Source organism: Papaver somniferum, chromosome 4, assembly GCF_003573695.1.
Source record: "Papaver somniferum cultivar HN1 chromosome 4, ASM357369v1, whole genome shotgun sequence".
NCBI classification, from domain to species: domain Eukaryota; kingdom Viridiplantae; phylum Streptophyta; class Magnoliopsida; order Ranunculales; family Papaveraceae; genus Papaver; species Papaver somniferum.
Window position 1 is genome coordinate 134,728,486 of NC_039361.1, and position 13,871 is coordinate 134,742,356.

The following is a 13,871-nucleotide window of genomic DNA, read 5'->3' on the forward strand; positions in this document are numbered from 1 at the left end:
AGAGATAAGAATTTATTTATTCACTCTGGGAATCGAGATTTAAGTTTTTCACCTATAGATTCAAAACGTCTTATCATCCAACTTTAACCGACCTGCCTTTCGAATGTCTATTACTTCTCTAGCTTCTCTATTTTAGACATTTTTGCTGAAAAAAATCCTTGGCTTCTCGTAATTTATCTGTTGACCTGAACCCTGGCTAAAAAGATCCAAAATTTTCAGAAGATTTTCTACACTCTTTTTTTCCAGCTTTAGTGAAAATGAGGCAGTCATTTGCGAAGAGCGGATGAGAGATAGATGGGAAATCTTTGCCCAATTTTACACCGTTGATCATCTTGTTTTCCTCTGCATCTTTTAGGAATCTAGGAAGGCCCTCCATACATATAATGAATAAGTATGGCGACAGAGGGTCACCTTGTCTAAGGTCTCTACTTGGTTTGATGATTTTAGAAGGCAAAGAATTAACAATTACATCAGTAGACGGAGTACTGATGCACTGAAGGATTAGATCAATCCATGGTTTGTCGAAGCTAGTGTTTCCATCATCTTTACCATAAAAGTCCATCAACTCTATCAATGGCTTTAGCCATATCTATCTTTAAGCCCATGTAACCTATTTTTGTTTTTTTCTTTGTAAACCTCATGGCGTGGATCACTTCATGAGCAATAACAATATTATCCGTAACTTACCTGCCAGAGACAAAAGCCGATTGAAAAGAAGAAAATGATTTTTTCAATGAAGGACTTTATTCTGTTTGCGGGCAGCTTCAAGATAATATTTTAAATGATATTACATAAAGAGATGGGCCTAAAGTCAGTAGGAGATTCGGGAGACTCTTTCTTAGGAATTAAAGCAATAAAAGTTGAGTTTAATTTAACAAACGTTTAAACTCGAAAAAGTCTCTTATCATTTTTGTTAAATCGTCCTTAACCAGGGACCACTTTTTTTTTTATATATATAATTGATTAGGGGAAACCATCTGGTCTTGGAGATTTATTTGAACTCATATCAAAGAGAATAAGCTTTATCTCTGATTCATTCGGTGGCCTAAACAACCTTACATTATCCAACTCTGTAATTGCCAGGGAATAAGATTTAGAATCTCGTCAAAGATGATAGGGGAATAGGTAGACCGGAAAAACCCCGTATTTCAATCTCCTGGACGAATATTGTTATCTGTGGCTTTAGTATTCCAAAAAGCTTTTTCATAATTGCACCATTTTTCGAGTTCCTCTGTAGTAGAAATGATCCTTAAGTGGGTATCCGACAATTTATCTCAAGTTCAATGTACTCAATTATGTGGTTTAAATTTTTGATGTTTTGTCGAATATTGCCAAAATGGTCTCTATTCCAAATCTTGTTGTTTTCCTTTACCTTCTTTTGCCTAATAACCAACTTGAAAGCAGAATAACCGACTGGTTCTTCTAAGACTCCTCAATCACCTGGTAACAAGAAGGGTCCGGATAAATACTAAATAATTTAAATGATTTCGCACCATCTTTCCAGCATGGCACAATTCTAACCAGAACAACATTGTGGTCGAAGCCAAATGGCTGGGAAATGGTAGACCATGGCACGAGAGCAGGTGTCAAACCATAAAGGATTTTATTTTATTTTTTTGTGCAAGTTAAAATTCATTCAAATAGCTAACCTAGGGGGTTAGCAACCCTTGCACCTGGCTTAGTAGATCCATCTAATATCAAGATATGTCTGACATCAGATACATCTACTTTTAGAGCCTCATCGATACAAAAGGAGGTTGGTTTATCCAACTACAAGTGTTTTGAAATGTTTTAGCTTCTTTAGCAAGAAAATCAGATGAAATGTTAGTTGTTCTTGGAATAAAGAAAAAACCTAAAAAAATTAGAACAATAAGTAATCTCAAATTTTACTTCATCCATAATAGTTTGATATTGCCAAAAGATGGAGGAGGGATTTCCATTCAGATAGTGAAAAAGGTTTTTGCAGTCACCTTCAATGCCGAAATTTGATAAACCCTTTGCTCTTGCCCATTTAGTTGTATAAAGCAGTCCTATTGTCTCTGCCTCTTCTGGAGATGCTGTTGTAATTGGTCCTACTTGTCCTTGCTCAAAGATCCCTGTATTTACGCAAAATTATGGCATCACCTGCCAGACTGTCATGTGATAACCAAGTTGTATCACAATTAACTTTATGTCGTGAATTATTAGGTGACCTCCATGTTATCTTATGTGTGTTATTTCTTGTTCTACCGAGACTATTAATGTTGGTGTTATTCCAGTAATATAAATGTCTTTGTATCTCTTGGCTAATTGAGAGCTAGTTTTCTGTTTATTTTCAAAAACCTTATCGCATCTTTCTTTCCAAATAAACCAAATATTGGTTATGATGATTTCCAGAGGTAAGATCTTGTTAGGATGTTCCATCCATACTTTGCAAATTTCCAAGTCTCACTGAATTGGAGTTCTACTGGATTTGGACTGAGTGCCCAGACAGATTGTGCATAAGGATAATGAAATAGAGTATGTTTTAAGGTTTCATCAATATCGCATCCTCTAGGACATTTTGGAGAGATATCCGTCATGGATTTAGATATCAGTATCGCATCTAGGCGAAGCTGGAAACTAGACTAAGGGGAAGCAAAATTCTAGTAGGGGTAGCAAGAAAGCAAAGTTAGGCTAGCAGGGGTAGCAAGAAAGCAAAGCTAGGCTTGTAGGAAATTTTGGGCTTTGAAATTAGGCTTGGAAACCCAACGGGGAGGGGTCGGGACTGCGCACCCTTGTTGCTCATTGGATCCGCCACTGATTATTCTAGGGCCCTGTCGAGTGTAGCTTCAATGAAGTGAATTTGTTACCTTCGCGTTTATTCGACCAGGTAAACTGGTAGGCGGTAGCCCACAAAACCCAAGTCCATCAGCTCAGTATTATTGACTAGATGAGTGAAAACTGAAAAGGAGTTTGGTTTACGGGATTGCGTTCCAAATCGTTGACAAAGTTTGATCACCCGCCACTAATCAGGGGACCTCCACAGATCTAGAAATTTGAGAAAGATATTGCTAGCTCGTATGTTTTTTTTACTCCATAAGGACACCCACAAATTCCAGATAACTACATTGGTAACTAAAGCATCTATTATGTACAATATTAAGATCTAATTTAGAAGATCAAGCACACCATACCACCACCAGCAGTACCAATCAGCATATTATTGAAGAAAATTTTGTTCAAGGTTTGTTTGACTTTGAAAGCCTACCAGATTATTATTACACTAATTGATACAAACATGCATGATTTTGATTTGAGTACTGACGCCATTTTATGTTGTTTCAATCAAAAGCCATAGCTGACAATTCCAAACCCGGCTGAAATAGGATTAGAAACACATACCAGATTACAGAAGAAAAGGTTTTTAAAATTTAATTACTCAATCCTATTAATGACAGCAAAAATAACACCCATCATTAAACCTCATTGCCACCATTTGACCCTAAGCCAGGAAAGTCCATATTCCCAAGATCTGGAATCCTTAGCTCGGGAAGAGGAGGTGGTTCAATCTGCGAACAAAAATCTGAAACTATTGATTTAGAATCATTTTCACAGCTACTTTTCCCTTCAACAATTCTTTCCCTAACACCCCCAATACCACCACCAGCGATAGCCCCTTTAATCAAATTCCCAACTGACTTAAAAGGGTTTGTAAACTTATTCTTCACCGTTAATATGAGTGAAACCTCAGATAATTGCCACGCTACCGTAAGCAATATCATAACAGAAAGTAGACAATGAGTTATTGAATTTTGTTTCTGGACTTTCTTAAGTTCTTTAACTATCTCTTCCATTCCTTTCTCATTTTTCTTCTCTACTTCAACATTGCCTAATATAGAACACGCAGTCTCTTTCGAATCAACGACTGGTTGTTCTGCTGGCAACTTATTAGTAGAAGACACTTTATCTTCATTTAACAACTCCATCTGTGTATCAACATTTAAAATTACAAGCTTAGGCAAATGCTCTAGTTGTTTCCTTTTTTCGTTTATTTTAAATAGCTACTCCAAAATAATTCTACAAGAAAACGTTATGCAGCGAAATCAAGTCTCTCGCAAAGCAAGAAATCACACTTGACACTCTATTACACTGTGAAGAACATCCGTGCCGAGTGAAACAACCTTTCGGAGAGGCACGGAAACAAATCTCATGGGCCATGGAGTTATCATCAAACATATTAAGTTAAGTAACTAACTAGTAATTACTCATCTACACAGCAGGGGATTTGAACATACTAACATATTAGTCCTAACAATCAGTAATAAAGCAATAATAGATAAGAATTCATCGATTAACCAATAGAAAAACTGAAAAAGAATCCAGATTTTGGATTTGTTTCATACCTGAGGAAGCTCATCATCGCCCCCAGATATAACTACTGTTTTACTACTACCACTTCCGTCATCATCGCTGATTTTCTTAACCTCAATGAGAATTTTATTATCATCAGTCATGGCTGCTTCTTTTTCCATTTACCCAACAGAGGAATCAAAATAAAGCAGTTTTATCTTCCAATGGAGCAAATGAAACGTGGGATAGTGACACGTGTTGGGTATATTCTGTCGAGGTGTCATCACGTGTTTATTATTTCAACCTTGATACGCATCTTACACTCTAAATACACCTGTTGATGGAATGTCGTGAGGGAGGTCGAGGAGATTGTAGAGGTGGTCGATCTGGTCAGATTGTATTGTAGTGCTGCCTCTTATGTATCTTTTCAGTGCCTCCTCAGCACTTTGGGACGGATTTTAATCTTTCATTCAAGAAAAGAAAAAGAAAAAAAGGTACATATTGATAAGATAAATATTACTCACTTGATTTGGGTACGATAGTGGATTGGTTTTTCTGGTCGGTATGGTTAATACATATCAGGCTCATTGTAATGTGTATGTACAGAATTTGAAACATTTGGTTTGCGCAAATCAGAGATCATGTGATTACAGATTTGCTATAATGGGAACCGAAAGAAATCATCATTGTTGTTGGTCTCCATGGAGTCAGAATCGTCTCGAGAAGCTGATGATGTTTCTGTACATGATTCCGCCTGCGCATTAAATTTCAGCAAATTCATCAGTGGAGCTGCAATTCTGATTAAATGCAACTGAATAAAGAGCCAATAGAAAAGGGAAGGAAAAAAAAAGACCCGCAAATTGGAATGCTTAATAGAGAAATGTAAACTAATGAAATATGGCTATTTTAATCCTACTGTCTGTTCGACTTAGTTCAATTTATGAAATCTATTACAACCCTACCTTAACTTGTTGCCGGTAGCTTGCAAGGAGGCGGCGGTATTGTCCGCGTGCATCAGGAGAATGGGCCATAGATACCACCCATGAAACAGCTTTTTCAACTGTGACATCAACTTTCTTCTTTCGGAACACCTTAAGGATGTCTTCATCGTCACTTACATCAGCCAATTCTGTTTCTTGTCGCAATCCACGTAGCCCAACTCTTTTGCGGCGCCACCGTAACAAAATCTTTTCAAGAATACCAACGGCCCATCTGAACAACTTCCTCCTCACCTGATGACCTCGGACGTGAGCCTGCCAAAACATATGCATGGATCTTTAACAAAAGAGTCATAAAATTATAGGTTAAGATCCCAGAGGCACTTCTCCACACTAAACCTTGACGGATTTATTCTCCAAATAATCGAACATTTTCATTAGAGGTAAAGCGTACCTGTATAAGAATTATTTTCCGCTTCAATTCTAGAAATGTTCTATGTCGGCTCCAACCACGGTATTTCTTTTGAATAATTACAGCTGCATTTTGTAAAACCTGATCACGTAGCTTTGGGAAGGCCATTTTTGATGTGGCTGAAAGTGCAGGGATGTCAGCCGCAGTGATGCCATACTCATGACAAACAGAAACAAGATCCTCTTTCTGCTTCCTTTTACGAAAAGAATGTGCACGAAAAGCATTTTGTATACGTGCAGCAGCCAGAGCTGCATTCCTCACTGCCTCCAAAGACTGCCTTAGTGAGCGTTGATCGTCGGTGCAATCAAGGATCCCATTTGAGAGGCTTTCAGCTTCTATCTCTGCCTCTGCCGCACTGAGTCCTTTAGAATTATCACTTTCTTCCAGTGTAAGGGATCGAAGATGGCTAGTTAGGGCCAACTCTGAGAGATAACCTGCTACTCCCTTATGTCCTCTAAAAATGGCAATTGAGCCAGGGGTTTTTCCAACCGGATCTTCTGGCGTAGGATCCGTCACTGCACCGGCAGATGCTCCAGCAACTAGCAGTGCAACGACCATTTCTTCCCTATGATGAGAGGGCAATAGTTTTAACAGTTAATGACTTAATGTACAAACAATTTTAATTAACATTCTCTATTTAAGGGTTTGCTCCAATCATGGAGAATCCAAAAGAACACAAATAGAATACAGTAATTGAACTTTCCACATACACACCTTCCAAAATAGGCTGCATAGTGAAGGGCGGTCCATCCATTGGTGTCACGGAAGTTAATACCAATCCCAGAACGTAGAATCAGGTTTAATGCCCACTCAAAGCCCAATCCAGCAACCACATGTATTATCTCTTGATCTTTCTTCAAATTAGCAGAACCTGGAGTTTCTCCTTCCTTGAATTTGGAGTGAAGCCACTGCGGCAGCTTCTCTTTTAAAAGTTCTTGCAAAAGTGAATCCATGATTCTGGATTCACTCTCACTGCCAACTAGGACCGCATGTTTCAAGTTTTCCCACAAATATTCATCTGCATTTAATTTTTCGGATGCATTTGTTCTTGAGGTAATACCATCTTCTTTGTCCGTTGATGGGTAACAAAGAAGCATCTGAACAAATCTGATAAGTAACTGCAGTTCTTCTGCACTCCTCATGCCATCTGTTTTGGGTAGATTATTATTTTGAATACAGGTCGTTGGATTTGTGCGAAATTCAAACTCTCTTATTTCACTGCAAGCTTCTCGATTACCCACTGTGATACACAGACTGACCTTTCCGGGAGATTGTGGAGGAGTGTGGCAACGAAGAACACCTTCTTGAATCAAAGAGACCTGCCCAGGAGTTTGGCGACGAAGAACACCTTCTTGAACAATTTCTACAGGAACTTCAGTATCACCAAACATACACTTCCATGAATGCTCTGATGAATTACAATGAAATAACCCAGTAATGATGACCTGCATTGAGTAGTTGGATTCTTTTACTTTCAGGCATTCAATGAAAATAACAGTTGCTTGAAAGAACAAATATTCCATGCGATAGAGTTTACAGAAATGACTCAAACAGACCTTAGAGAACTCAGCAGCATAACCCCATTCTGGGGATATTTCTTGAATGCTGAACTTTTGACTCTGTGCAACAGTTAACCTTGATACTACTTCAATAGGAGCAAGCTGAGTCTCTGCGTCAAACAATGTGCTGTAGCAGTTGGGGTCGGCCTCAAGTGTATTTAATCCATAAGAGTACGAAAAAACTGTAGAATTATCAACTGCAAAAAGCAAGGAACTTTCTTGGATAGAAGCAGTAGGATAGAAGTTTGAAGCCTCTCCAAATATGGGGATATGAACGTTCCTATTCTGGGTGTTATTACCACTAGGATCTTGCAACTGGTACAAATATTCTTCATTGTTCTTGTAGGGATCTGTAGTATATTTGTCCCTTTCCGAAGTAGATTGTGGCTTCTCCTGCAAATCATAAACAACTTTAGTTTGAAATGGCAAGATAATTTTATCAGTCAAAACAATAATTGGACGACAAGAAAGTGATGTCTGTAAACAGATAAGAACTCCAAGAAATAGGATGGCTAACCAACCAAACAGAAAAGATGCTATTTAGTAATGCTAGATTCTAAACATGTTCTTACAAGGTACAGAAGTTCAACTAGGAACTTTATCAATTTCCATAATGCAAATTCTTTGCATTCTGCGCATTCACTTACAATTTCACAAGAATGAACAACGTTCTCCCCATAATCTGGTCCAAGTTGTGCAGCTAGAAGTTCATCCAGGTCAGACATATTTTGTTGAAGTAAAATTTCTGTATCTGTTGATTTCTCATTCAAATTTTCCACAATTCTTTGTTCTGCTAGACTGCCTTCATCAGCATCCATCAAACTGCAAATGTCTTCTGGAGAATCCCATTCTTCAAACAGCTTTTCGTCAAGTAAATCGGGAATGAGATCCATGGACCCTGAACTAAATGGACTTGGATCTAGGTATGTTCCGTATGACTCACTAACTGCAGAAGCAGCAGCCTGGTTTGGTGCTATTTGGAACCCGGTATTTGAAACAGAGGGAAAGTTCAGTGTTGAGCTCGACTCTGCACTGCGTCTTCCCTGAAACATATGAAATGTGAGCACTAAATAGCTTTAACTCCAATGTGTAAGACAACTACAGTAGAAGGTAGAATGTAGCAGTGGCATAAGAAAACCAAACAGTATTCTCAAGCAACGTCCGCGGAAGGTTTCAGTGTGGAAATTTTGAAATCCAATTCCTTGATTTACGGTATCCTTTAATGCTTCCATCAATTGGAAGGAAAGGTTTCAATGAATATAAAGTTCAAACCCGAGTTTGCGATTTATGCAGAGAAGAATTATGAAAACAATAATGTATGTTGTGTACAAGAGGAAACTATTCCTTAAGTACGCAACATAATATCAGTTCGTGCTGCAGCCTGCGGCGAATGAAGTTAGAATTTGATCTTAAAAGCAGGTTATCGGGTAGGCATTAAGTAATCTAGCCTTTCTTTTACTTACAAAGGGTTTTCTTATTTCTATGAAACATCGTACAAAGTAAGAACAACAAATTCAATACCGTATTATTCTGTAAGTAGCATACTGGCATTAGCATATAAAGAGAGTACACCTTGACAAATACTTGATCAAAACGAAAACAAAAAACATGCAAAATCATCATATCATGCTTTAAGCTGAAAACATGACAAAGGAAAAGAAAAAAAACAGATGGAAAATACATGCAAACAAGGGTAAATGGTTTCCCTATGAGCTCTCTTTCATATAGTTAGGATATTATACAAACCTCATTGATATCTGTATAGACTCTGTGGTGAACAAGAACTATGTGATGGTATGCCCTACATAAAAAGAATAAAAAGATATAGCCAACAATTACTACTAAAATAGTAAACAGAAAAGCACAAGTGGTGGCTGATAATTTGACAAAAATTGCACCTTGAAGGTATAGCTCTAGTCTAAGAAATAAACAATTACAGAACTACCAACAATACATCTTTACTTACTGATCCAGCATCCAATATATTCGCCTACGAAGATTAGGATTCTCCGCTCCTTGTGCATAATAACAACTCAGAACTTCAACTCCTCCTACCTAACATCACCATCAACATACAGGAACAACATCACTAAGAATTGTGTGATCTAAACTAGAAAAATACTCCCTCCCTTTCAAAAAGATAGGCTTGTTTCATGTATAATTTACGCACGAAACAAGCCTATCTTTTTGAAATGGAGGTAGTAATCTTCTTACAAAAAAAACAACACCAAACCTTGAGTCTTTCATGACCTTCAGCAACAGTTCTACCGGACCTCTTCTTTTTCCAATTATGACCATCTTTACGAAAAGACTTGGTCACATTCTTATTGATAAGGAATAATGAACCACCTAATGAGAAAAAAAAATTGCCGTTTCAAGTCTGAACAATACACTCATACGAAGTGGCAAATTACACTATTGCAAGATCACGTGCAAACACGATAAACACAAATTTAAGCGACGTTGAACATGAAGCTTACTCTGTGGGTTTTGAGGGACAACTTCAGTAAAGGGGTAAATCCCATCATGATTCAGTAATATAAATTGGATCTCAACCGGCCTCAGCCAACGAACTTGAGCTTCTTGGATCAGTGTATTAATATCATATTCTGAATCTAGGGAAAAGTAAATGAAAAAACCTCGATTAATTTATACAATTTGATTATAAACCCTGTGTTAAAAATACAGTCTTTTCCATACAAACCATATTTTGCTTCAACATTGGTAAGAAAAAAAAAACATCGGTAACAAATTTTAGCGAAAACAGTGAAATAGCAACAACCCATTTCTTGTAAAGCTAAATACATAACCTAAAAAATACTAAAATTGGAGAGAAAAATATACCTGGATCATTCATTGTATTCCTGAGCCACACAGAATATTTACAGACAGAAAGTTCTTCTGTTAAATGTCTCTCATTTCAGAATGAAATTTAATCAAAATTAGTAGCTCCATAACTGAAAATTGAATATATATGGTGAGGAAACCGACAGATAAAAAGGAGAGACTTAATTATAGTTAGTCTTAAGAAAGAATTAGAAAGGAAAATGACTTGAATCCATCAAACTTCCAAGTCGAATCAAGTTGAGGTCTTCGTCTTGGTAGGTGGTAATTATGAAGATTCGCAGAACCATAGTCCACTGAGATGTTTCCAAGTGACTGATTGTTTGAGATCCAACGGTTAAGATGTTTGGGAAGACGAAGGTTGGCGCCGTCTTCCCTTTTCTCGTGGTAATTGTTTCTTTTTTTATTTGACGAATGAATATTTGTCCCATTGTTACACATCACAAAGTTGGATCCGTTCCACCATGTGTGCGTCACAGCTTACATGCCTTCCACCTGAACGAGTGTATTTTGTAACATAGGATTTAGTTTTGGTACACAGGATAAGACATTCAAGTTGGACTGTTGGGATGCTTGAAATTGTGGAATAAGCAGATGCTGGATCAAGCAATTCGTCTCCAGTAAGTGGTGACAGTTGAAGATGAGTGGAAGAGTAGGGAAGTGGAAAATCATGGTTGAACCAGTTCCGCATTGCAAGGGAAATTTGGTTGATTGCCAAACCACTACTTCATTTACTCTTTCAACCGCCAACACCACTTACTCACATTTCCCATCGTGGATGTATTGCTACATCGCCCGTGTTGTAGACCGCCAGACCAAAACCCTAGTGAATATCCCCAACATGTGACATGATTGATGTCTCATGTGAAGTCTGCTTTGCAGACAAGTATTTATTTGGTCAATCATTGACTTGGTTGGACCGTCAGTCTTAGCCTGACGAGTTGAGCATGATTCTCAATGACAAATATGACGTGTTCTGTGACTCATCACTATGATGAATTAAGCATAAAGTGTCTGCTGGGAAAATAATGATGCTTAGACATTGAGTCTGATGGGTTATTTATAATAGTGACATATCATCGTGTCGGCTGAGGCATCAATGATACTCGAATGATTTGGATTAAGAGTAAAGGTATGATGCGATTGTTGAATCGATCATAAACCAATATTTATTTTGATGTGTCAAGCATTTGACAAGAAATCAGATATTTCTAAGTTATTATAGAATATTCATCCTCGATCCACCATGTCATGAGTAATTGAGCGAAGTAAAGAGATCATAATATTAAAATATTGGTAGAGAGATCAATGAAATATAGGATGATCAGCCAATTGGATGGTCGATCAGTGAGATATTAGATGATCAACCAATGAAATACCGAATGATCGACCAATAAAATATTGGGTGATCGACCAATTGGATGATCGACCAAATGTTGCTTCTCAATTAGACAGATGAGCAATAAAAAGTTGATAGAAGACCAAACATTAAATATCCAATTAAATTAATTAAATTAGTATTGATAACTTTATCAACATGAAAATCATTGATGTTCAGACCTAATTAGAGTTAGCATCAACTATGAAACCCTAATTTAGGAAGTTCTGGATCCAGGAGATGGAGGACCATCTTATATGGGTAGAGAGACCGACCGACCAATGGGTATGAGGACTAGCCATTGGTGGTAGTGGGACCAGCTAGGCAGTATATGGATGATTGTCGAATTGATGTAAAGGGGACTAATCAAAATGGAGGATTAATCAAATTGATGATTAATTAATATAATTACTTAATGAATGGGTGAGACTGGCCATGGTGGTGCATGTGTCACCATATCAACTATCAACCATCCCTGAGAATTTTAGTAGTTTTGGGTGGTCATTCGGGCATTATTTTGTATTTTTTGGAAGAGTTTAATCTTGACTCAAACTCTTGATTGTGCTCGAATGAGGAAGTAGAATTTTCGCTCTAAAGACCAATATTTAGAAATATTAATATTTAAATATATTACATGGTGTAAAGACCTATTGGTTGCGGGACCACTTGCTTTATTAATTATATGGTGAATTGAGCAATATTTGACAAGATATGAAAAATCAAGCTTCACTTGAACGAGAAAGTCATGGATTAAGGAAATAATAATAGTAACATTAAAATAATAAAAAAGGACCTAAATCCATTTTTTTAAATTAGTTTATTTATTTTCTCTCTCCTGCTTTCCTCCTTTAATGAGTTTTCCATATCCTTTTGTCCATGTTTTTGGGTGCTTCTTTGAATATTATTACTAAATAGACCCGTGTTATTTTATCGGGGCTTACTCGATGGTGGTCCGTACGCCCGAAAGACAAATACCCATTACTAACCAATGGAATTCATCTGAGAAAAGCCGTGGATTGAAGTATCAAAATATTATGGTGAAAATAAAATATTTTCTAGGAATTCAATTGATGAATATAATATTATAATTAATTAATTAATTAGTCGCTTTATACTAGCAGGCAATCTGTCTAGGAGCATTAAATTGATTCGAGAATCAAGGTATGAGATGGTAGAAGCATCGTACTCGTTCTGAATGCTTAATCCGTATAATCTGGTAACACCTGAAGGGGAATAATACGACCAATACTAGTTACATCCTAGAGACATTAGTGATTTATACTAGTGGTCGATACATCTAGGAGTTGTAAAATTATTTTTGATTTTATACAGAAGTGGATACCGAATTGCGAAGTATAAATGATGAAATATGTAAAATATTGAAAACTCAACTGAGAAATTTTAATATTGTCGTTACATATTTATGCTCTGAAGAAGCTAAATGATCAATCGGAGATCACCATAAAAGAAGCTTTTATATCTAAACTATAAAATAATCAATTTCATACATTCTTTTGAAATTGGGCCAGAAATATAAAAAAAGGTCATTTAATGTTCGGTACCCAGCAAATGTTCAACACCTAGGTTTGGTACCCAACATTTAGAATATTAAGGGTTGTTACCTAGATCCGACATTGACCGTCAAAGTCAACGTAATCCATATTTATTTTCTGAAATTATTTATTAAAAATTAATATAAATTTACAAAATTATCCTTAGAAATAAGAGCCCTAGTTTCTTCTTCTCGGGTATTCAATCTATAACCGCCACCTAATCCCACTTACAACACAAAAATTAGGTCGAGAAATTCTCATTAGTTCAAAAATTTCCTTGTCACTGCAAATATCTCTTTCTCTCCAGAATGCACCAAAAGTTCACTTCCGGCTGCTATGGAACTAATGAATACTGGCCAAGGGTTGTGTTAGAGCATTGCTCGGTCGAACTCGCATCTCAAGCATGTTTGTCAATATTAGTGATCAAAACTATATGTCTTTATTTCTAGTTTACTTATGACTAAGTTTCGGTCTAGGATAGTCAAGTGTAGTTGAAGCTCCAGACTCCATGGCGATCATCTTACGAAGACGAAGAACTACTCGAGGAAGCGGTGGAACTTCATCCGACTAAAAGGTATGTGGAGACTTGAAATTATCTATCACTCAAAAGTCTATTTTATCTCCTACTCTTGAGACAAATTTGTATAAGTATGATAGTTTTTATACATACACATATGTTATTTCGAGCCGAGTTTACTCGCTTATCTTTTTCTCGAAATACGAGTTGGCTTTCGCTTTAACCATTTTCATCTTTACCTGTGACGAAAGTCATGATGACGTTTCAATCTTGAAAATAGCTTTGATGAAGATAGTCGT

General features: G+C 36.9%; 2 protein-coding genes across 4 annotated transcripts; both read right to left on the reverse strand.

Annotated features, from left to right (window-relative positions):
- Nucleotides 1-3,167: 3,167 nt before the first annotated feature.
- On the reverse strand, nucleotides 3,168-10,438 carry LOC113276653 (calmodulin-binding transcription activator 4-like). Of its 3 annotated transcripts, none has more exons than XM_026526280.1 (12): nucleotides 10,125-10,438; nucleotides 9,761-9,889; nucleotides 9,514-9,629; nucleotides 9,247-9,335; nucleotides 9,027-9,081; nucleotides 7,928-8,323; nucleotides 7,278-7,673; nucleotides 6,436-7,166; nucleotides 5,704-6,286; nucleotides 5,274-5,564; nucleotides 4,365-5,065; nucleotides 3,168-3,947 (listed from the first exon to the last, which is right to left on the reverse strand). In XM_026526280.1, exons 1-11 carry the CDS (start codon nucleotides 10,135-10,137, stop codon nucleotides 4,970-4,972), a joined length of 2,895 nt encoding a protein of 964 aa, XP_026382065.1. In that variant the 5' UTR covers nucleotides 10,138-10,438; the 3' UTR covers nucleotides 3,168-3,947; nucleotides 4,365-4,969. The 3 variants fall into 3 exon arrangements, with proteins under 3 accessions (XP_026382065.1, XP_026382064.1, XP_026382063.1); XM_026526279.1 differs by having other exon boundaries at nucleotides 3,168-3,544; nucleotides 9,761-9,895; nucleotides 10,125-10,437; XM_026526278.1 differs by having other exon boundaries at nucleotides 9,761-9,895; nucleotides 10,125-10,437.
- On the reverse strand, nucleotides 3,438-4,493 carry LOC113273162. Its single transcript, XM_026522925.1, has 2 exons — nucleotides 4,365-4,493; nucleotides 3,438-3,947 (listed from the first exon to the last, which is right to left on the reverse strand). Exons 1-2 carry the CDS (start codon nucleotides 4,491-4,493, stop codon nucleotides 3,438-3,440), a joined length of 639 nt encoding a protein of 212 aa, XP_026378710.1.
- Nucleotides 10,439-13,871: the final 3,433 nt, after the last annotated feature.

Bases quoted from the DNA above. Each gene is read 5' to 3' on its own strand.
- LOC113273162 (XM_026522925.1), bottom strand. From the start codon at position 4,493: ATGGAAAAAGAAGCAGCCATGACTGATGATAATAAAATTCTCATTGAG. The intron at 3,948-4,364 runs GTATGAAACAAA...GTTGATACACAG, and splicing joins GCGATGATGAGCTTCCTCAG to ATGGAGTTGTTAAATGAAGA.
- LOC113276653 (XM_026526279.1), bottom strand. The intron at 9,630-9,760 runs GTAAGCTTCATG...TTTTCTCATTAG, and splicing joins TGTCCCTCAAAACCCACAGA to GTGGTTCATTATTCCTTATC. The intron at 8,324-9,026 runs GTTTGTATAATA...CATATGTTTCAG, and splicing joins TCTATACAGATATCAATGAG to GGAAGACGCAGTGCAGAGTC.